Genomic DNA, 21,249 nt, shown 5'->3' on the forward strand with positions numbered 1-21,249 from the left:
AGCGCGGCGGTGGCGAGCGGTCCTAGACCCAAGGGAGGCCCTTTTGCGCGGGGTCAGCAGGAGGGGGAGAGGAGGAGGCCGGCAAGCCGAAGGGGAGGACGGGCAGCCGTGCCGCGGTGAGGCCACCAGCCCAGGCCGAGGCGCCACGCGGCGGGCCGGCAGGTCTCGCCGGACGATGGGGCGGCCGGCAGCGGTGTCATCGTCCTCAGCCAAATCGGCCCAGCGCAGCGGCGCGACAGTCGCGGCGGGGGCGGCAACAGCCTGGGAAGGCGAAGGCAGCGAGGTCCCGGCCAGGGGAGCAGGGTCGACGGAGGGCAAGGGAGCGGCACCGGCGGCCAGGGGAATTTAGGAAGGGAGTTATTACACGGGTGATTAGCTCCTTTGGCTATCGGGATAAGGCATCTCTACAACCGTGCAATTCTAATAGAACCGACGGTCGCCGGATGGTCTGACGATGGTCTGATGATGGTACATGTGGTGGTGTGAGCATGTGCGTCCGCTTCTAAGTTGTACCCATTGCTTGTAGATAGAGTAGAAGATAAAAGGAGGAAATGTAAGTAGTACAGACCAAGCAAACAGCATCACCAATCTCGGCGCACCATCAATCCGTACAGAACACCGCCATCGATCCAAACATTGTACCGCGCACCCAACAGTCCCACGAAGTTACTACGCACTCAGGTCCGATGCTCGAGACTTGGCAACAACAGCGACAACAAACGATCGGCCCCCTCGACTAAACGAAGGACCAGTCCATGAAGGCGAAGCAGACGCAGTGGGCGCCGCCGGCGCCGGCGCCGCCGTCGTCGAGCACCTTCCACGCCACCGCCTTCCCGTACGACGCCGGCCGGCCCATGCTCGACGCGCACGTCCCGCCCTCGACGCACGCGTACCCCTGCTCCGCGACGCTCGCCATCAGGTCCGCGCACAGCAGGCCCTTCCTCCCCTGGTCGCAGTCCAGCACCTTGTCCATGGTCATCTCCCGGAGCGCCGCCAGCGTCGTCTCCAGCATGTCCAGCCCGGACTGGTTCGCGAACGTCAGCACCGGCATCGCCTGCACCGTCACAGCACCATAGATCGAGTCAGCGATAACAAACAGACCATAGTGTTGAAAGAAGCAGTTCAAGGTGAGTAAAACCCTGTAACAGTACCTTGAGAGAGCAGCATAGGATGGCGCTGGTATGGTGCCAGAGGGCCTTGAGCGCCGACTCGCCGCTGCCAGCGTCTGCGGCTTTGATGAGCTCGGCGCCGAAGTGAAATCTGGACACGATCAACCCAGCAGCATCAGGACAAAACACAAACTAACCGAACACACCCTGGTATACCATGATAACCGCAAGACTACAGACCTGTAGCTCTGGACAATCCATCGGGAGAGCGTGGCCGCCTCCGGAGTAACAGGGGGGAGGAGGCGAGAGCTTCCATGCGGCACGAGGTGCGAGGACGACAGCGCCAACGCTATCCTCTGCACCGACGAGATGATGCTGCGCATGTACTGCCGCGCCATGGCCGCCACGCTGTCCTGCAGGTGGCTCTCGAAGGCAAACTGAAACGCGATCGTCATGACAGCCTTCGATCCACTCCTGGAGTGACCGGCTATCCTGCTTCCGGGTGTTCCAGCCTCGAGGGTGGACGCGAGGTCCAACGTGCAGTTTGGGCTAGACGTGTCCTGCGAAACATACATGCAGCAAGAAGAGAATTAAATTGACGGTCTCAAGCTGAGATGTTGTCTCATATTTGGGTGAAATCTACTCACAAGAGGGGAGTCGATCGGAATGATGCGGAAACCGGAGGGCAGCAGCGGAGAATCATCGCTGAAAGATGCGTCTATGGGTGCAAAGATAAGCTCTGAACAAGTGCCCATGGGGTTCTCGTCTATCCCGTTGTACATCTGCCAATTCAATCCAGAGGACAAATTTACAAAGGAGACAAATTATTTTCCCAAAAGCTCAGATGAGCAAATTGATGAGAATATGTGCATCAGGTTATCTCGTTCGGTTAGGTAGTGAAAAAATGGCATTAAGAAGCAAAACTCACCTGCAACAGGAAAAGATCACGATGCATCAATGTATCTTGATAGTTACTGGCATTTCCTATCTTGATAACTTCCAAGAACTGAAGATAATAAATCGCGCAGTTAAAACATGGAGCAGAAGGATACTATGAGGCAGGGGTTTGTAAAATTTACAGAAGACCAGGAGCTTACTTCTTCAGGGTCAAACGTGTGCGCTAATGGAAGTATAACCTGGCCGCTAAATCCTCCAAGACGAGACATAGGTAAATTGCAGAAATTCGGTTTCAGCGCGGAAGCAAAGAATGCATCTAAACTGCTATCGGCCCACTGCGACCGATGCTCCCGCAAAAACCGCAGTAGTGATGGTGGTGAGACATCCTACAATCATTATCAGAACCAATGTTAATATCAGACTCTTTTTCAGGAAAACAAACTTGAAGTGTGTAAAGAAACTAACCTGCAACAACATCGACGCCTTTGCACAAAGAACACCAGTACTAACCATGGGCAGTCCATCATTGAATGTTGCGTTGCAACTCATCAATTTACTCGGGGATGAATTAACAGAGATACAAACATCATCTACGCCATCGCTCTCAATCACGGACCATCCATCATCAGCAAGCCCGCCAAGAGTTTCATTGAAACCTCTGAAAACAGGTGCGGAATCAGTTACACTCTTTACTGAAACAGATTCATGATAAGGAGCATCTACAATCTGCCTGTGCTGTTCAAGAGCCCAACCTGGTGAGCTTTTGGCTCAGAGCCCGCAAGGCTGCAGGCTGTCTGCCCCATCCAGTGATTACAGAATGAGTATCTTCATGAGCAACTTGTCTGAGATAGCGCAAGGCCTGGATTTGCAAAATTGTGTTACTCCAAATATTAATGTTTTATGCGTAAGCATGAAGTGTTATCAAGAGCAATAAAAATAGAGTATAGTCCATGTTATAGTACCGCCATCGACATCTTCTGGGCCACCATGGCAGAAGATTCATACAGCGGCCTCACAACTTCAGGCACACTCCAAGGCTGTGCACGAACGCAAAGTAGCTTGCTTAGTTTTCTGTGATAGTTAAACTAGATAAAGAAACAGTTTGTCATTTGTTGCTGAATTGTTATTACCTCCAGGTCCAAATGGTCAACGATGTGAATCACGCTACCTCCACCATCACTAGGCCGGATCAAGAACCCGCTGGGAAGCATCTCACCTCTAACAAAAGGCTGCACAAGGGGCATGCTGGGGCCTCCTTGCTTGGTACTGAGTGATCTTTCACATACCTTTAGAGCAAAAACAGTCAGGTGGCTGACGCATGAACACGCAATGATACTAATTGGACATGAACGGTCGATGATCAGTAACTCACCACTAGGCTTCCATCATCAAGAATGGAGGTGTACCGCATCAACCAGAAGTCACGAGCTGGTGCTAATGTCGTCGGAGCATAGAGCTGCGTACAGATGGCAAAAGATGTGAAGTTCATGACAGGGTATCAGCTAAGGTCTGTCATGGACTCATGGGAGAGTTAACGAGGCTGTTCCTACCTGCATGTAGAGCAGCTCGATCGTGCCATTGCTACCAGCAGGCAGCACATTTACTACCTCCATAGAGCGGCAATCACGCAGCCACAGTGGCCGATCCTTGAGGATTTCGGCAACCTGAGTCGGCAACAGTCAGGAACACTCTTTGATTTTAACAAAACTAAAAGCGGGGAGGTGTAGTGGAGTGAAAGCAAGGAAATAGTCCAAAAAAAAAGAGGTGAAAGCAATGAGCTTACTTTGGCAGGCTCCATGCCTACGAGGCCGCAAGCTCGCGCAGCAACACCCGCGCAGCCATGCGAGATGGCGATGATTCCAATGGAATCCGGACCAGGCTGCAGACAACACGAATGGTTGGTTGAGCACACCATGCAAGCAAGAAGTTGAAAGTTCAGAAAGAGGGAAACTGATGGGAGTTGAGAGGAAAGAGACCTTCATCCCAGGCATTTGGACCCACTCGACGGCGGTTCCGGTGGCCTTGGACAGAAACTCCGTTAATGTCTCCTCCGCGATGGACATCAATCTGCAGGAAACCAGCAGTACTAAAAATCCATGCATACACATCACACAGAAACTAGCTGGCTGCTATACATATATAGGAAAAGAAAACAAAAGCAAAGAGATGAACATGGCCTCCTGCAAGGACCGAACACAAGTAACGTACCCAGCAGGGCTGGCATCGCGGGGCGGCGGCGGCGGCACGACGACGACGCCGTTCTGCTGGCCGCTGGTGACGACCGACTCGCAGCTCGTGTCCGTGGTGGCCAGCCCCGCCTGCAACGGCAACGGGAGAACAGGAGGAGGAGGAGTAAAGGCGTGAGCTCGCGGCGGCGGCAACAAGGGAGGTGGGCTCATCATCGTCGCCGGGGACGGGGGAGGTGGAGGAGGGCGTACGCTGTGCGTCTGCTGGCGGTAGTAACCGTTCTCGTAGACGAGGTGGGAGACCTGCTTCTGGAGGCGGTCGTTCTCCTCCATGAGCAGCTTGTTCATGGCGGCGAGCTTGCGGTTGAGCGACTGCAGGCGGCCGGACTCCTTGCGCTGCTTCTCCCGGCAGCGGCGGTTCTGGAACCACACCTTGATCTGCTTGGGGTCGACGCTGGCCAGCACGGCGCACTCCCGGACCAGCTGCTGCCGCCGCAGCGAGCTCGGCTTGGGGCACTCGTAGTAGAGCCGCTCCAGCGCCTCCACCTGCTCCGGCGTGTAGCGCACGTACTTGCTCGCGTCCATGGCCGCCGCCGCCGCCGCCTCCCTCGCCTCCCGCGCCGTCACCATCGGCACCTACCCACAAGTACGTACGTGTCTACCTACCTATCCCTCTCTCTACCCTGCAGCCGTTGGTTGAAGGGTACGTACGTGGACTAGTAGAGTGGAGTGAGGAAGAAGGCCTAGGTGGTGGGGCATGTGGCTAGCATGGGGAAGGTGGGAGGGCGCGAGAGGCCATGGCCGGAGCGCCGGTGCCGGTGCCGCTCGCTTAGCTTAATTTCCGATAGCTAGTGGCCGGGCATCGGCAAGCACAAGGAGGGCCGTGCTTTTTGGGTCGACGAGCTGTAGTGTCGCTTCTTCTTTAAAGAAGGCAGAAGCAAAAGGAAAAAAACTCGGTCGACCGATCGAACCAACCGCGCGCGCGTGCTATTAAATTTCGAAAAGGAAAGCTCCGTGCGGCCTCATCCAACCCATTCCCGGCCGTCCGCCATAGTTTTTGTTCATCTCATCTCCCCCACCTACAGCAGCAGTTAAACCATCCGTCTTCAGAGCGCAGGGATTTTGCAGAAAAGAAAGAAAGAAAACACTTCAACTCCGTGCCGGCTCATCCAATCCGATTCCGGCATTTTTCGTGTCCTCCGCCAACAACAGTAAACCATTCAGGATGCAGGGATTTCACTCGAATTTCGCATAAATTTTACAGACAAAAAAACAGTCCAGCACCCATAGAATCCGGCGAAACTACCCATCCAAACATGCTACACACATTACTTTTGTCAGTAATTAAAATTCAGAAGCTATTTGGAGCTAGCGAGGATTATCAGAAATACCCGATCATCAGAGTGTGCTGTGCACATTCCCAGTTAGAATCAGTACCGTAGTTTAACTTTAAAAAAAAAAAAAAACGGACCACTACACACTAGTTTGCGGACGCAACTAACTGGAAGCTTTCCGCACATGCTTTAGCAGATTCGAGGCTTTACTTATCTTTTTTTCTTCTTTACCTGTTTTTCTATCGGTAGAATACAAGCTGCATCTTTTTCCTTTGTCGCGCGCGCCACGCACAGACAGAGAAAACAACTGGAAAATTCAGCAGCAGCGATGGCTAAAGGAATCCCTTTTCCTTTATCTTTTCCCTGCTGCCCTCCTCCTTTCAATATTTCCGCGAGCGCTATGCTCAAGAGACATTCCCCCTGAGCCAGGGCGTGAGCTCTCGATCCTGGAGATCGCCCGCGGATATTCCTCGTGGGTTTGCGTAAGTTCGCTAATTATATGGCCCTCTTGGGCGTGCCGCATCTCTCCCCTGATCCCTCTTCCATAGAAACACTCAAAACTCCTCTAGAAAACAAAACAAAAACAAAAAATATACATCCCTTCGGCGGTCCAGAAATGAATCCAGATTTCTTCAGCGTTCAAGGTCTCTAACAATTGTGTGCGATTTTAGTGCTATTTCGATTTTCCTTCGATGATCTGATAGCCGTTTCTGAAGGCAAAGCAAGAGAGCAGGAGGCTGCTCCAAAGAGCAAAGCAGCGGTACCTGATCAGAGCCAGAGAATTTTCCTCGAGATTGGAGACGGGGGGCAGAGAGGCTTTCATCTCATCTCCTTTGGTATAGTAGTAAAACACGTAACGGGTCGGGTTGTGTGTGCGCGGGAAAGCGGATTTTCCTCGGCAATTGGAGCCTGATTAAAGCCGGCGTTGCGCATCTTGGACTCCCATCCGCCCCATACAGATTCCGTGTCAGTATATCTCAGCAACACACCACGGCGTCGGTGAAAATCCGCCCAGGCTTTCCCTTTCTTTCTTTGCAACGCTTCTTTTTACCGCCTCTTTCTTTTTTACTGCTTTGCTCCATCCTGGTCTCGCGGTTCCAGAACGGGCAGCGATCATTTCAAACACCATGTCTTTTACCACTACTACTACTACTACTACCTCTTCACAAGGCTTCAGGCACTCGTCAAACACCCGGGCAATTTTTTATTAATTGTGAAAAATGCGTGGGCATATTCACTATGCAGAATTTCCGTTAAATGCTTCACTTCATGACTCTTTAGGTAGATAATAAAATTCTGGCATAGCTCGAAGTACTGTTTTCTCTCTTCTTTTTTACAACTGAGGAGCTCCGATTCTGCATGTGATACTTTCTTAAAATGGGTCTTATATGATCCTATTTTCCAGGTGGGTCTACCTTCATGAATTTGCAGGCGAATTTCATGAGTGAGGTTTTATTTTATGATTTTGCAGACATGCTAGATGGGTTTCTCCTCGTCCCTGCAGTATTTGGGAGCAAATTACCATCCTCAGGATGGTATGAGCCTATTTGGAATGCAGGATTTATACACATAAAAAATGTAACCAGTACGTAGTATGGACACTGACAAATTTGCTATTTATGTCCATTTTCTCTAGAACCAAAACCATTGCCACTCTGAAATGTGGGAAATCGAAGAAGAAAAACATGGCAACTATATAGGAGTGGCAATGCAGCGCAATTCTATAAGAATACAAACAACACTATTGACCTCGAAAGATGTTTGCTCTAACAGCGCACAAAAATTGTTTCCTAGAGATCTAGCCTAGCAAGTTCAAATTTCTCATCATATTCCACATAGATTGAGCCACCTCATAGAAATTTTGTAGGAATGCGCAATCAGAAGGGCCTAGAAACATATCAGTTTAGGTTTTTGTTTGGTCATTTAAATGAATCCACACTACAAGTTATAGATCTCTAGTTCCCATCTGCATTACACTGCAATGATATCGTATTAATGCAGGTAGCCACAAAGGGGGGTTGCAGGCTATCAGCTTGACAGCTCCAAGCCAACCACTATTGAGTACTGGTCCACATGGCACCTGCCAAGACCACACTTTACCTCATATCAAAACTCAAAAGGAGATACTCCATGCTTCCTTTTCCACTCTGAGGAGAGGAGATACTCTGCTGCAAACATATGAAAACATATATTTTTTGTATTAAAAACGGCCAAAGCTAAAAAGCTAGGGCTTGTCCTATCCCACTACCAACACCTAACCTGGGTCTGACGTGTCATGGCCTGGATATGCACACCTTTTGTGTTATTCTAAGCTAATCACCCATCCATGGTCCTCTTTGGCCTCCCCAGATTTGCAAAACTAATATTTTTTTGGTGATCTTATCAGCCCATCGCCCCTTCTTTTGAATAACCAGCAGACTTATTCTAAACCCACCACCAATCCCTCCTCTCACTGGGCAGTCAGCTTTTGTTAACAATGCCACCAAAATCCCACTTTTCCCCCACTTACCAATGGCGGTGGCCAAATGCAATGCTTTGAGTTTTATATTTTTTCAATCAAGATTATCAAGGAGAGCACTAAGCACATATTTAAGATGTGAATTCACATGGAAAAGCATCGGGCATGTGGCAGATAATGGAACGGGGTTTAAGGGGGGACAGGATGGCCTACCGTGCAGGCCATTACCGCTTGGAAAAGGCACCGAGATCCAAACAAATTCCGAGACACACTGCACTTTGGAAACGAATGGTGTCTGGATACTGCAGTGGAAAGCATAGTCGGCGAATCATTACAAGATCTATACAGGGGCAGTAACATTCCAGAATTCAAGAAGTGACAGGTCGTAGTAACTAGTAAGATGCGAAAACATATTTGTCGCCACAAAGTATACTGGCCTTGGATTGGATGGGTGCGACCAAACCCATCGAATAAAACAAGCTTGAAGATGCCCCCCTTGAAGTAATCGCTTCCACACAACTGTCTGGTCCATTTATCTTGTCCGAATTGTCACCTTCAATTTGACACACCTGGGATAGACAATGGATCCTACGACAGGATGAATTCAGTTGACAGGTGTTCTCTAGATGGTGAAATGAAAAGGACAGTGAAAGTCATATCTGGCTGACTTACAACTAGGTAGACAGGAATTCAATCAGTCGCCTGTCAAGATCAAAGTGCTGGCAGAGAAGCTTCTGCAAGAAAGGTATAGGCATAATATCACTATATCATACATCTCTCCCAAAAGCAATACCACATAGTTGAAGCTCATCATTAATGCTTGATATAGTTGAATTTGACAATAAGGTCAGTGAGGAAGACAGTGTAGCTAACTGAAGTTTCAGGAGCTCTATCATTGATGCAGCTTTGATGTGTTAACATCTCGGTAATCAGTGCTTTGATTGAGGCACAATGCCAGATAGCCAGCCCTGATATTTTGTCGGAACTAAAACGAAAGGAGACTGTGGTGTCATATTGCACCACATATCATCAGGTTTCACAGCTTTTTTAGGTCGGCCATATCTCAACTATTTCACTTCCACCCTTTTCTTTAACAGGGAGGTAGAGAACTGGAGAGTGTTGCTCAGTCAGCGAGGTGCGTGAGTACATGCAAGCCCACCTGTGTTCAAGTTCGGGACCAGGCAGGAAGCTCATGGTTGTCTGAAAATGCCCTAGGGGCTAGTATCTGTAGGCCTCGTTTTAGGTCCGCCACCCTCACTAGGTTGTCTCAACTATATTTGTTTCCTTTTTCTTTTCAGGAACTGGGGTTACCGGTTTCCCACAACTGGAATAACCAGCCAAATCAAAATTAGGTACAGAAGTAGAATAATGAAGCTCTTTAGACAAAGCAACCATATTCCTAATTCTTAATGTCAAAACTTGATTTGGCTATATGCCTAGAAGTAACTTGTTTCTGGCTATTCCTCCAGTTGTGAAAATAACAACATTATTGATTCTCTTGCTACAAGACAGTTTGTTCGAACAGATAATATTCCAAAGATATATCATATTAGTCTGTACACGAAAAGGGGGAGATGATGAACTTATTTCAGTCATAAGTCATAATAAAAATATGGAAGTGATGAAAACTAACCTTGGTAACTTTTGGCACGAATACTTTTGTTCCGTTTCCAATTTCTGGGAGCCGAGCAACTTCGGTCGCCTTGTCAAACAGTATATAAGTGGGAAGATGATCTGTCAATGAAATCAACAGAGAATGTAACCCTCGTGGGAAGAAAGACTTGAGCACATTCTGAACAAGATCCAGTAAGGAGTCCATCGATTATGTAGGACTGAAATGTAGACCATCCAAACCAAGAAAAAAAGAGCATAGATGGCAGAAGTAAAATTAAAGATTTACCCCACATGGATATTCCAAACCTCGCTGCAGCATTTGGAAAATGCCCAAGATCAACTAATCCAAAAGAAATGTTCTTGTTGGAGTATCTGCATTAAAAGAATCATCAGAACGTGATCCAATATATGGAAAATACTACTCCCTCTGTTCACTTTTATAAGACCTTGAAGACATTTCAGACAATGTACAAAACAGCCATTTTGAGTTTTCTGAAATGACTTACAAAAGTGAACGGAGGGAGTACTTATATTGTGCTCAGAACAAGCTAAAGCTATTTGATAGATTATTACACTAATGACTAATCATACTAATATTGACTGTGAAAACATAAGCTCGCTAATCAGTAAAATAGCGTATATCCATTTCAAAAAAAGAAGTAAAATAAAATAGTGTATTTCAGAAGCAAAGTAATGCAAATGGCATGAGGCTGCAAAGCTAAATGACAAGAATATCTTGTGCTTCCAGCTAAGACTCAACCTCAAACTCTCTCAAGTAATGCCCAGCTAATACCTAACTCTAGTAGCCCTAGATTGTAAATTACTGCAAACTGTCAAATATAATGACGGAAAGAGTCTATTTTACTGGAGAGTTTTGAGACTTATTGTACAAATACAGAGCTCAGAAGTGCAAAAATAATTGTAAAAGGAGTAAAAGAAACTCCAAATAACTTACATGTTAGAGAGTTCAGGCATGACACTGCTTGCTTGTATACATGGTGTTAAAAAGGAAGTCCGGAACTCAACCTGTTAAAATTTAAATAACAAATCGAACAATGAGCAAATTCTGAATAGGATCCTACTCACTGAAGGCAGTAACATATAATATGGGATTGAAATATATGTTATCAGAAGTCTACCACAAAAGTGAAATGCAAATGTAGTAAAAAAATAAGTACAGGAAATTACCAGCCAAAATCGTGTTGTTGGCTCTTCAGTTAGCAGGCTTTCCAGTTGCAACGGGGTCAAATGATTTAAATGACCTAAGTAAAAAAAATGAACATCTTATCTCATCTCCGAATTAAGAGAGAAGTGTGGTGATGTTTGAAATTAGTATAAAATCAATATGAATAATGCGAGTATGTGTAATACTAATTCAGTATTATCACTTAACAGAAGAATATGATTCTACAGTGCCACGTTTTTAGCAATTGGATGTACATATGGGTGTGCCTAAGGAAAAGTGGTACTCACGCATAGTAAAAGGATCGAAATTGTTAAGCTAGAAACCAATTTGTGAGCATAATTTATTCAACTCATGATCTTGATCCGGCTCAAAACCTTCTGTCATGCATTTTTTCCAGGTTTGCAATATTGGTAATCCCCAGCTAAATTAACTTTTTTAGATGATCCACTTTACCAATTTCAGATTAAGGCCTTTTAGGCTAATTAGTGAATAGGCCTCACAATTCCAGCTGCAATAATTCTCGCTAAGAAGTAAGAAGAATGCCCACGTTGTGGCAATTCAGGAACTGGGGTTATCCTACAACATGTACTAGTATACCAGTGTGATTCTGGGTTCCAAACTCCTGTCTTTGAGACAAGTGGGAACAAAAAAGGCCACATCAATTGCCTATTTATCTATAATGTCATCCCCTGGTCTCAAAACTCAATCACAAGTCATCCACTCGTTAGCTATGACAGATGATTCTCAAGTAGGCAAGCCACAACCAATGTGCCCCGCATAGGATATACCTGACAGAACCGGGTTTGCAACTATGAGTAGCTAATGGGACATGGTAAGCATCGATTAAAGTTTACTTACCAAGAAGCGGAATAATCACATCAATGGTGCAGACAAAAGATACGAATAAAAATTGAAGGAATATCATCTTACTTTAGGAATACAGTTTGCCGACACAGATTTTTTTTCTTTTCTTTTGAGGGGGACAACACTATACATAACTTCCATGATTAAATGACTCAAAATATAATTGTAAAACGTACCTAGGCCATCATAAGGTGGCTGTTGAGCCATAGCATATATAACTGCAAATGAAAAACTAAACGTAAGCAACGGTTAAAATGGGCGAATGAAGCAGTTTAGATTAGCATGAAAATTGTATCCAAAGCATATCTCAAACTTTACTGCCAAGAAAAACTTCGGATAGGATTCATGGTATGATTTGAATACATCTTGAAATTGGAATATTAAGAAGCATCAAGACTTAAATAAATCAGGAAATCTAAGAGGAGCAAGTAGGCAATCGACAACCAGTGTGCCCCATATCAGATATATTTCTCCTTGGCAGTATCAATGCTTTCCTACTATGACTAGCATAATGGCTCATAACTTGACACACAAAAATACACTTGATGCTCTGCTGTAGTGACTGCTGCAATGCCACTGGCATCAGCATTGCAACATGGTATGTAACTCATATCAGAGCTAGTCAATGCGGATCTTGCTGGCCTGGGAGTGTCTTGCCATGGTACATAACAAGGAAATCAAATTGTTCACATCCTGCCTGCAGAATATGATCCTGATCAGGAGTACTATTTCTATGCCTCGATGTTATGCTACAAGCAAGGGATGGATAATCTGATAAGAGCTTGGGCTAAAATTACATTGCAAGTAGCAACTGACACTTGCTGCATAACTTATATTCCTCCTCAGTGCTCCGGTAGGAAACAGTGAGTGATCTTTTTTTCATTACTGACTGAGTAAAACTACAATTTAACAATTGCAGTTATTGACTATTAATTCATTCATAGTCTTTTATAGTCTGGTGCTACTAATCTCATGGCTACAGCTTTGTTTTGCAAACTTGGATGGGTGTTTGATGATCAGGGATGCAGTGTAAGTAATAGACTAATAGACAGATTCAGTATGCAGGACAAAGTTGAAGGGTACAAAGGTTACATCATAACATCGATCAAACTAAGCGACTGCTACATCAACTGATATAGCCTACAAGTTATGTTGGAAAATGATTGAGATGAGTCTAATACAGCATAAAATTTAGCATTGCATGAATACAAATATTAACCACAGAATGAACACTGTAGGAGATTCAGACAGGAAGAAAATTCTCTATTAAGTGCTCAAAAACTTGAATGTATTGTCAGGGTGGTGATATAAAACACGATAGTTATTTTACTTTGCTCTTCATAAGAATGCACACCAATAAAACCCGAAGAAAAACAAAAGCATACCAATAAATCCCAGTAAGTAGCCAACGGTCAACCAATAATCGATAACAAAAGTAACAACCAACAAGAGGCCCTGCAAAGCAAAACAAGAACATAAGGAGCATCAAGATATTCAGCAATATCAACTGTAGTAAGGAACAGCGATGATTTTTAGTATCCTGGCTTGCCCTTGCCTAGAAGTTATATAAAAACCAGAGATCATGATAACAAAGTAAGAGAACACAGCCATTCCATATGAACACACCTTTGCATAGAGCAATGAATCAGCGATGAATGTTTCCCAGTGTTCCTCCTTCACAATCTGTTAAGCATCAACTTATTTGGTCAGCAAATTACAAGCTTCATTTTTCATACAAATCATAGTAGTGCTTTTGAGAGACCTGCGTCTGGGACCTAACTGACCCCAAATGCAAATACAGAAAATCGCTAAAATCATGACTGCTGGGCATCATAGATTCATAGCACATAGTGGCACTATGGTCAGGTTAGCATCGCGTGGAAACTGTACATTTCCAGCTCTATTTCACACGCAGCTTAGTGCTCCAACCAGTCGAATTGTCAAATTCCATTACGGCACAAGGAAACCTTTACTCTGAAACACTAGTGGTGGTCATTAGATACCGTACCTTCACTGTGAAGAGCACCAGGAACACGAGCACCGCCTGGATCTCCTGCAGAAACACAGGCACAGACGCCGATCCGCGTGAGCCAAAACAGTTCAAGGACCGGCGGGGCGGCGCGATCCGGATCTAGACTCGGGGGCCGCGGGATCTCACCCGTCGGATGAGGCGGCTGTGGAGCTCGGGGTCGTCCTCGGCCGCGGGCGCCGTGGTGCGGGCCGCGAAGTAGGAGAAGAAGGCGATGAGGTGGAGGAAGTAGTAGGGCTCCGAGATGGCCACGTCGAGCCACGGGAACGGGTGGCCCCGCCTGCTCGCCCCGCCGCTCGCCGCCGGCGCCGACGCCTCCGTCGCCGTCGCAACCTCCATTTTGCCTGTTCGAACTTTTTTGACACCGGAAACAGTTACGCCTTCCACTGTAAACCCGCTTACTAACAACCCTCAAGTGGGCCCCACCAGTCGCGGGGCCCACCGGTCGGTGAGCTGCCGTTGCTTACACCTTCGCTCGCGTCGTGTTTTTTTTTTTTGGTTCGATAAACCCAAAGCCACAGTCTGACAGTCGGTCGCGTCACTAGGGTTTCTCTCCTCCTGCTCCTCGCCGCCGCGATGAGCGCCACCAGGCCGGACCACCGGCGGCACCAGTCGCCGTTCCTGCGGGACCTCTCGTCCCCGATATCCTCGTCCTTCCGCATGCCCCCGGCGTCCGTGCGCCGCGAGGCCCAGGCCTCCACCCCGCCGCCGCCTCCCCCGCTGCTCTCCCTCGATGACCTGTCCCGCCACTCCCCCTCGCCGCCGCCCTACACGCCTCCGCAGGCAGCCATGTCCCCTTCGCCTCCTCCCCCTCGCGGGGGCCTCTTCTCCACCCCGCAACGCTCCAACGGCTCCCCCTCCCCGGCGGCGTGGTGGTCCCCCTCGAGGGAGGAGAAGGCGAGGGATGGTTCCCCGGTCGACGGAGTCGTGCATCAGCAGCAGTCCCCGGGGACGGCCTCCGCACAGCAGCCGCAGCAGCAGCAGCAGCAGGTGGCGCTGATCACGCTGCCGCCGCCCAGGGAGGTCGCGCGCCCGGAGATGCCGAGGGATTCGGTGCTCTCCACTGGCCGGGTCGACGAGGAGGAATGGGTCACCGTTTTTGGGTATGTCGCCTCTCCTCTTGCTTACCCCGATACGAAGAATGCACTAGATTTCTGGTGGAAATTTGTGGTGTTCGATTCATATAGTCGTGTATGTCTATGCATAGGTTTTGTTGCAATTAGAGGTAAGGGTTGTTGTTTAAGTGATTGGTAAGTGACTGAAGCGGATCAGTGCACAATAAATTGGGAATCCAGTATATCTTGTATGAGGTACACCTGTAGGAGTTGTATGGCATGAGACAGAGCCATGTGGTGTTTCACCGATGCAGTTTTGAAATACTGTGCCCTTTTAAATCTGTAATTATGTTTTTTATACCAAGATTAGCTATATGATCTTAGCTGAAAACAATAGACTGCTGAAAATGATTGTTGACATTCATGCTTGAAGCAACATCAAAATACCCATCAAGTTACCATGTAAAAGAGTGATGTACAACTGAGGCCAGAAGTCCAATTGTTAACAAGTTGAATTTGGGAGGTCCTCCATTAGCCTAAGAATGATAATTTTCGGACATGGTACCGTTATGCTATTGCTGACTCTGACCAAATCACCAAACTTGTAAACACATTAACTGATTGGTATGTGACTGAAGTGGATCAGTGTACAAAAAAATGGGAATCATGTATGTCTTGTATGTGATAAAAAAGAACCATGTGCCGATTCGCTGATGCAGTTTCAACATACTGTGATATAATTGTGTTTTTATACCAAGATTAGCTATATGACCTTAGCTGAAAACAAGAGACTGCTTAAAATGATTATTTGCATTCATTTCTCCAGCTTAATGCTTGAAGCAACGTCCAAATAACAATCGTACTATGTAAAAGAACGATGGAGAGCCGAGGCCCAAAGTCCAATCGTTAACATGTTGAAATTTGGAAGATCATTAGCCTAAGAATGATAATTTTGGGACATAGTACCACATTATTATGCTATTGCTGACTCTGACCAAATCACCGAACTTGTGAACACATTAACCAATTCAGTTCCGCTAATTTTCTGGACCAAACTATATTTTGGTGGTTCGAGCCATCGATGTGCTGAGTGCTGACCTTGTGGAAATCTCTTAGTATTTGTGATTGATGAAATTTGTCACAGATTTTGTGGCGTTTATAGTCAAAGAGCTATTCGTTTTCAAGTTTTACATACCAATTGTTACAAAACAACCATGCCCGGCTGTGTCTGATGAGAAAGTGTTACAGTTCTCTTGTTATTTCACATGTGTATTGGGCTATGGACTGCATTTCCTGATTAGCACATGTTCTCTGTATTATATAGTTACTCGGTATATTTACGATTTGGTACTACCCTTGCACACTTGTTGGTTTTGTGATAGCTTATTATTCGCTATGTGTACCGTTCTGCGACCTTGTGTGAGTGGGAGTGATTTAATGTCCATATTCGATGGATTTATTTCTGCCTAAGAATGATGGTTTTCTATGCTTTCTCATAATATCATTTGTGCCCCTGTCATACAGATACCTACATTTGGTGGAAACTTAGCTTATCTGAAAGTAGGTGGTAGCTGAGGCGCCCCAGGATGGTAAGGCATCCGGTGTCCGCCCCACTTTATTAGACATTAAACGTACGACTGCTTCAGTGAAAGGTCCACTGTCGTCAGAGGTCTCTGCTAGCGCCTGTTTCTCGCTGCATCATCGTTGTGACCGCTTCTGGGGCTTGAAGACGATAACCCCACCATCCCCCAACACTCCGGCGAGCATCCCTTCATGCGCCTGCTTCCACCGTCGCCTTCCCTTGCCAGATCTACTCTGCTGTTGAGGAAGAAGGGATGCTGCGGTGAGGAGTTTTAGGGTTGTGTACTGCTACAGTAAGGAAAGAGAGCAGAAGGTGTGTGGCGGCTGTGATGAGGTAGTAGGGAGTGAGGATAGTGGAATTAGGTCACAGGAGGAGTCTACTAGATGGGCTTTTGGGCCACAGGGAAGTGCATAGGTAGTGGCCCATCTCTTGGTCTTCCTTATTTTTCCTTGCAATATATTCGTGCGTGCTAAACTGCTTGATTGCTCTGTTCCTTCTATGTCTAAGGCGTAGCCTTGCCACCTCGCCTTACTTTAGGAGGTTAAGCAATGAGAACAGCTGGTAATCTAGCAATAAATAGTTTTAGGAACCTTATGTAAGTTCTGCATCTAGACGTTGGATGATGCACTATAGTATATAGTCAGACCTCTGTTTGTAAAGCGTCGCTAAAGCGTCGCTTAACGTCAGAGCGCCCTCGAGGCTCAAGGCGTCCAAGTCGCTTTAGCTCTGTGTCTAAGGCGTCCGCTTTAGAGTTTAGAGCGTCTGAGGGCATGTACAAAGGAGGCATCACCTTCCTAATGCCTCAGCTCTTCCACCTAAGTAAAGATAGATGGGGCATCATTTAGTTTCTCAAACACTCAATGCATAGAGCTGCCCCATCAAGCCCATGTATAACGTATACAGCCTTGCTTTTTACCTTACTTTACATGCATAAGGAGGAGCTAGCTCACACCGTCTATCGCTTTTGCCCTCTCTCTCTTGCTTTTGTCACTAGGAGGCTACTTCCTCTGCAGGATCACGCTTTGATCTGCAAGCTACTGGTTGTGCCTACGTGGACGGATTAGAGTGATGTCAAGTGCTGGGGCAGCCGTCCACGGTGGCGCGTTGGCCATGCCCTGAAACGTCCGCTTAGGCGTCCTGGAGGGCGCTTTAGCACATACAGGACGCTTTAGACATGCCAGGCAGGGGAACACAGTTTTTAGGCGGGAAAGCTGGTCTGGGCAGGAACAAAAGGGCGGGAAACTGGGCTCACATGTGAATAGTAAGAGGAGGGAAAAGAGGGACCAAAACGTGCAGCTCCTGCTCCTCCCCCACCACTCCTCTGGCTCTCTCCTCTCTCCTCTAGCAGCAGCCCCCTCTCCAGATCTGGACCAGCTTCCTCCTCTCCGGCCACAACTCCTCCCCCTCCTCCTCTCCGGCTGCAGCTCCTCCCCTCCTCTTACTATTCAGTACTTTAGTCTAGTTTGTTGTGTCTATAAATCAGTATCTTACTATGGTTATCTATCCTAAATTCCTACTGCCCATTAGCTTCAGATCAGTCTAAAGCGTCGCCTCGCTTTATGCTTTACCGCTTAAGCAGTGAGGCGCCCCCCCAGCGCCTCGCTTCGCTTTACCGCTTTAAAAACATAGAGTCAGACATAACATCTGGATACACCTACCTATGCTCTCGTTGCATATGGAGATGTCCCTTGAACATATCAATAAGATTGCATCCCCACGGTCCCAGTTATACCCCTCTCATCTTTTCAGCTTCCGATGTAAAGACATGATTATTATTGTTGTACTTGAATATATATTTTCTTAAGCTATGTTGTTTGAAGCAGATATTCTCCAATGCATAATCTAGTTCATTAATTAATTTTCCTGTCCTGATTAAAATGTGCTTATATATTCTGTGTCTGATCATGCTCCTTGCCTTGTTTCTGCCAGTTTTCTGCCGGTTGATACCAACTTTGTACTGAGAGAATTTGAGAAATGTGGGTTAGTCTTGAGACAAGTTCCTGGTCCGAGGGATGCGAACTGGATGCATATCTTGTATCAGGTAAACTTGTACTGAATTGTTTGAGCATTGATACTTATAAAAGATCTCTATTTTTCCCTACTCATAATGAAAATATTAGCCTGAAAGTAATACTTCTAATATCATTGCATGTGAGGGTGTATCCTCAAAAACTTGAGTGCTCCGGTACTCTGTCTGCAAATACCACTCCAAAAGTCATAAAAAATTCAAGAAAATTTGAAGACAGAGACACAACATGTGTCAACTATGTCATGTTTTGAAATCCAAATTCCAATCTCAAATCTAGAAACAAAAAATTACAAATCCAGCTGTCAGTAGTATTTCATTCAAGTTGGGCTGTGAATTTTTGGCCCATTACCAGTGCCAGCACTGTATTTGTCATTTGTGTTTATTGAGCTACATATCGAGTTTGCATTTGAAATTTTGTCACAAGATAGATACATGCAGTGTCAGTGTTTTCAGAATCTTTAACGACTTTAGATAGTCTGAAACATATGGGTGTATCAAAATGACAGTAGCAGTTAAGGAAATTCAAAATCACAGAAGCAGTTAAATACACCAAATCTTTGCTAGCTTATGCATTTGTTTCTGAAATGAAAATAAAATGAAGACTGAAGCAAAGTGACAAAACAATTCCTTCTGTGGTCTGTGCACCTACTCTACTATATCAGCATATCATATGAAGTGGTGATGGACACAATGGCCAATTTTGCCCTGTAGTTTGATTGTCCTTTACTATGACACAGTGCCTTGATGTGCTAAGCTTTGCCTACCATCAATTATTTTATGTGGGGCCTTGCTAATGTACTCTAGTTGAAACATGTACAGTTAGTAGAAGTATGCAAAATTCCACTTTAAGACCCCCGTTCCGCCCCTTGTTGGTTGTGGGTCAGTTTCATAGCTGATTTGTATTTCCTTTTGTATGTTTCAGAGCCGTCATGATGCGCAGAAAGCGCTGGCCAAGCACGGCCAGCAGCTAAACAGTGTTCTTATCATTGGGGTGAAGCAAGTGGATCCATGGCAGCGACCGTATCTGAATGAAAACACCGACGACACCTACAACGGTGGCATGTCGGTTCCATTTCCGTCACAAGCTGTGGCGCCGAGCGGTTTCGCCACCAGGAACGCGTTGGCACCTTTGCCGAGCAATCCCATGCAAAACGGCAACGAGAGCAACCGCGGGGCGTCCGGAGCCATCGCTTCGCCCGCGAAATCGGTCCTGTCCAAGGTCATGGACGTTATGTTTGGCCTCTAAATTCTGTTGGCTAATCTGATTGTGGAAGAATTTTGTTGGTGATATTACGGCAAAGTGGGGATCAATGGTAGATGTTATTTGCCATAACATATGTTTTCCTGCTGTTCGTTTTCGTTCAATGTCTGTGCTATTCGTCGTGCGTGTTTGAAATTTAATGATTCCGGCCTAATGTTGGACACGTCTTTACTGAAAGATTTATATAGCACAGAAAAATGGGATGGTGCCTTGACGTCTAGTCGGCCTGGAAACAGGACGCGAACGGTTCCCCCGGTGGAAACAACGGATCCGGCTTTGCTTCTGCTCTGTTGTTCTCTGTATCTTGCAGGAACAGAAAAGAAAAGGGAGAAAAATGGAGGTTGACCTTTGTTAGTCAGCTCCCCGGTAGACTTTCAGCACACATTCTGAATTCTTCAAGATTAGGGTATGAACGCAAACGGTTTGACAAACCGAAATAGCTGACGGTCGATCATTCGTTGACATGGCACGATTAAGTCAATCCAGCTCGCTAACTCAACATTAATAGTACTACTATGCTCTATTTTTTGCCGGGGAGTAGTACTATGCTGCTTATAGCAGTACTGATTAAACGTAATTAACTCGATAATCAACAACATCAAGTACGTCCTGGCGGCTCCAGGTCAGAATTCAGCACGTCTTTTGAACAAATCAATGACAAATGAAGTACACGGAAATGTCAACCAAACTATTTTGGTACAGCAAAGTAAACTGAGATCTTTCCAGAATTGTGGGCTAGCGCAGGCTGCAAAATGTGTGAAGCCGCCACGTTGGGATCCTTGCGCCTGCAGAAATAACATTTGTCTGAATCAAAAGCGTACATCTTTTGTACTATTGAATCAAACGCTAGAAGTTTTCTCTCTTTGAGACAACATTACTAATATTATCTAGGAGCGCCTCCGTCTTCAAAATAGTTTTGTACGTCTTCTCAGCCGGCCAAGTGTCTCCCGCAAGGCTGTCTTTACCGGAGGCCGTACACGGAACACTGCATTTTATAAAAGACATGAGATCGTCCTCTTTGCCAATCCTGGACATTTTAAAATCATGTGGAAACAGAGGGAGCACGTACTTAAAAACATATAGTATTAGTACTTGATAGACCAAACATTGATAATTTATGCGTAATACCGTGGCCATTTGGAATTTTGTTATGACACAAACCTCTCAACCGAAAAGGCAGCTTCCAATCACTATTCTTGAATAACAAATGCAGTAATACCCAATCGGGAAGGGCGATGCGGCCTTGTCTTTTTTTTTTGGAGAATCTTGTGGGCTTGTCATTAGTTTGGCCATTAGTGATGGGCAATCACTGTCAAAGGAGGTAGTTAACGACCTGATCACAGCCGAGTCAATGAGACGTTTTGGGCATCTTTGTTTTAAAGAAATATCGTAGGAATATTTGAGGATTTCGTTCCTTGGAATCTTTTCTATAGAACTTTTGGTTAATAGGATTAGAAATCACGGGGTTATTCTGCCCAAAAAAAAGCATAGGGGTTTTCTATGGTCTACTTTGCATGGAAATCCAAAGGAAATTCCTATTCAATGCAACATCATGAGCTTTCTTTGTTATTTCTATGACAACTATATTATGTGCTTAATCTTTTAGTAAAATCCACATGTATTTCTGAGGTGCAGAAAAACTACT

General features: G+C 46.0%; 3 protein-coding genes across 4 annotated transcripts; 1 reads left to right on the forward strand and 2 right to left on the reverse strand.

Moving 5' to 3' along the window:
• Positions 1–495: 495 nt before the first annotated feature.
• Positions 496–8,566, reverse strand: LOC123060589 (homeobox-leucine zipper protein HOX29). Of its 2 annotated transcripts, XM_044483362.1 has the most exons (17): positions 8,198–8,281; positions 4,445–7,694; positions 4,215–4,324; positions 3,983–4,073; positions 3,790–3,885; positions 3,557–3,670; positions 3,379–3,462; positions 3,137–3,292; positions 2,969–3,043; positions 2,759–2,865; positions 2,472–2,664; positions 2,207–2,392; positions 2,038–2,115; positions 1,757–1,891; positions 1,350–1,669; positions 1,152–1,260; positions 496–1,054 (listed from the first exon to the last, which is right to left on the reverse strand). In XM_044483362.1, exons 2-17 carry the CDS (start codon positions 4,820–4,822, stop codon positions 737–739), a joined length of 2,550 nt encoding a protein of 849 aa, XP_044339297.1. In that variant the 5' UTR covers positions 4,823–7,694; positions 8,198–8,281; the 3' UTR covers positions 496–736. The 2 variants fall into 2 exon arrangements, with proteins under 2 accessions (XP_044339297.1, XP_044339298.1); XM_044483363.1 differs by lacking the exons at positions 4,215–4,324; positions 4,445–7,694 and adding an exon at positions 8,422–8,566 and having other exon boundaries at positions 8,198–8,286.
• LOC123060591 (thioredoxin-related transmembrane protein 2) lies at positions 8,262–14,063 on the reverse strand. The gene is made up of 11 exons (XM_044483366.1): positions 13,807–14,063; positions 13,657–13,701; positions 13,275–13,331; positions 13,034–13,103; positions 11,825–11,866; positions 10,787–10,860; positions 10,554–10,624; positions 9,885–9,970; positions 9,618–9,718; positions 8,657–8,718; positions 8,262–8,572 (listed from the first exon to the last, which is right to left on the reverse strand). The coding sequence occupies exons 1-10, from the start codon at positions 14,014–14,016 to the stop codon at positions 8,659–8,661; spliced, it is 816 nt and encodes a 271-aa protein (XP_044339301.1). The 5' UTR covers positions 14,017–14,063; the 3' UTR covers positions 8,262–8,572; positions 8,657–8,658.
• Positions 14,064–14,169: 106 nt separating this feature from the next.
• On the forward strand, positions 14,170–19,781 carry LOC123060590 (nuclear pore complex protein NUP35). Its single transcript, XM_044483365.1, has 3 exons — positions 14,170–14,780; positions 18,244–18,355; positions 19,266–19,781. The coding sequence occupies exons 1-3, from the start codon at positions 14,254–14,256 to the stop codon at positions 19,587–19,589; spliced, it is 963 nt and encodes a 320-aa protein (XP_044339300.1). The 5' UTR covers positions 14,170–14,253; the 3' UTR covers positions 19,590–19,781.
• The last annotated feature ends 1,468 nt before the right edge of the window (positions 19,782–21,249 follow it).

Source organism: Triticum aestivum, chromosome 3A, assembly GCF_018294505.1.
Source record: "Triticum aestivum cultivar Chinese Spring chromosome 3A, IWGSC CS RefSeq v2.1, whole genome shotgun sequence".
Classification (NCBI taxonomy): Eukaryota; Viridiplantae; Streptophyta; class Magnoliopsida; order Poales; family Poaceae; genus Triticum; species Triticum aestivum.

What these genes read in the sequence shown, in the direction of transcription:
- LOC123060591 (XM_044483366.1), bottom strand. Translation starts at nt 14,016, where the DNA reads ATGGAGGTTGCGACGGCGACGGAGGCGTCGGCGCCGGCGGCGAGCGGC. An exon ending in TGGTGCTCTTCACAGTGAAG is followed by an intron (nt 13,332 to 13,656) that starts GTACGGTATCTA and finishes GATGCTTAACAG; the next exon opens with ATTGTGAAGGAGGAACACTG. An exon ending in GCCACCTTATGATGGCCTAG is followed by an intron (nt 10,861 to 11,824) that starts GTACGTTTTACA and finishes TTTTTTACTTAG; the next exon opens with GTCATTTAAATCATTTGACC.
- LOC123060589 (XM_044483362.1), bottom strand. Translation starts at nt 4,822, where the DNA reads ATGGTGACGGCGCGGGAGGCGAGGGAGGCGGCGGCGGCGGCGGCCATG. An exon ending in TAGGCATGGAGCCTGCCAAA is followed by an intron (nt 3,671 to 3,789) that starts GTAAGCTCATTG and finishes TTGCCGACTCAG; the next exon opens with GTTGCCGAAATCCTCAAGGA. An exon ending in TTCCGATCGACTCCCCTCTT is followed by an intron (nt 1,670 to 1,756) that starts GTGAGTAGATTT and finishes TATGTTTCGCAG; the next exon opens with GACACGTCTAGCCCAAACTG.
- LOC123060590 (XM_044483365.1), top strand. Translation starts at nt 14,254, where the DNA reads ATGAGCGCCACCAGGCCGGACCACCGGCGGCACCAGTCGCCGTTCCTG. An exon ending in GAATGGGTCACCGTTTTTGG is followed by an intron (nt 14,781 to 18,243) that starts GTATGTCGCCTC and finishes TGTTTCTGCCAG; the next exon opens with TTTTCTGCCGGTTGATACCA. An exon ending in GGATGCATATCTTGTATCAG is followed by an intron (nt 18,356 to 19,265) that starts GTAAACTTGTAC and finishes TGTATGTTTCAG; the next exon opens with AGCCGTCATGATGCGCAGAA.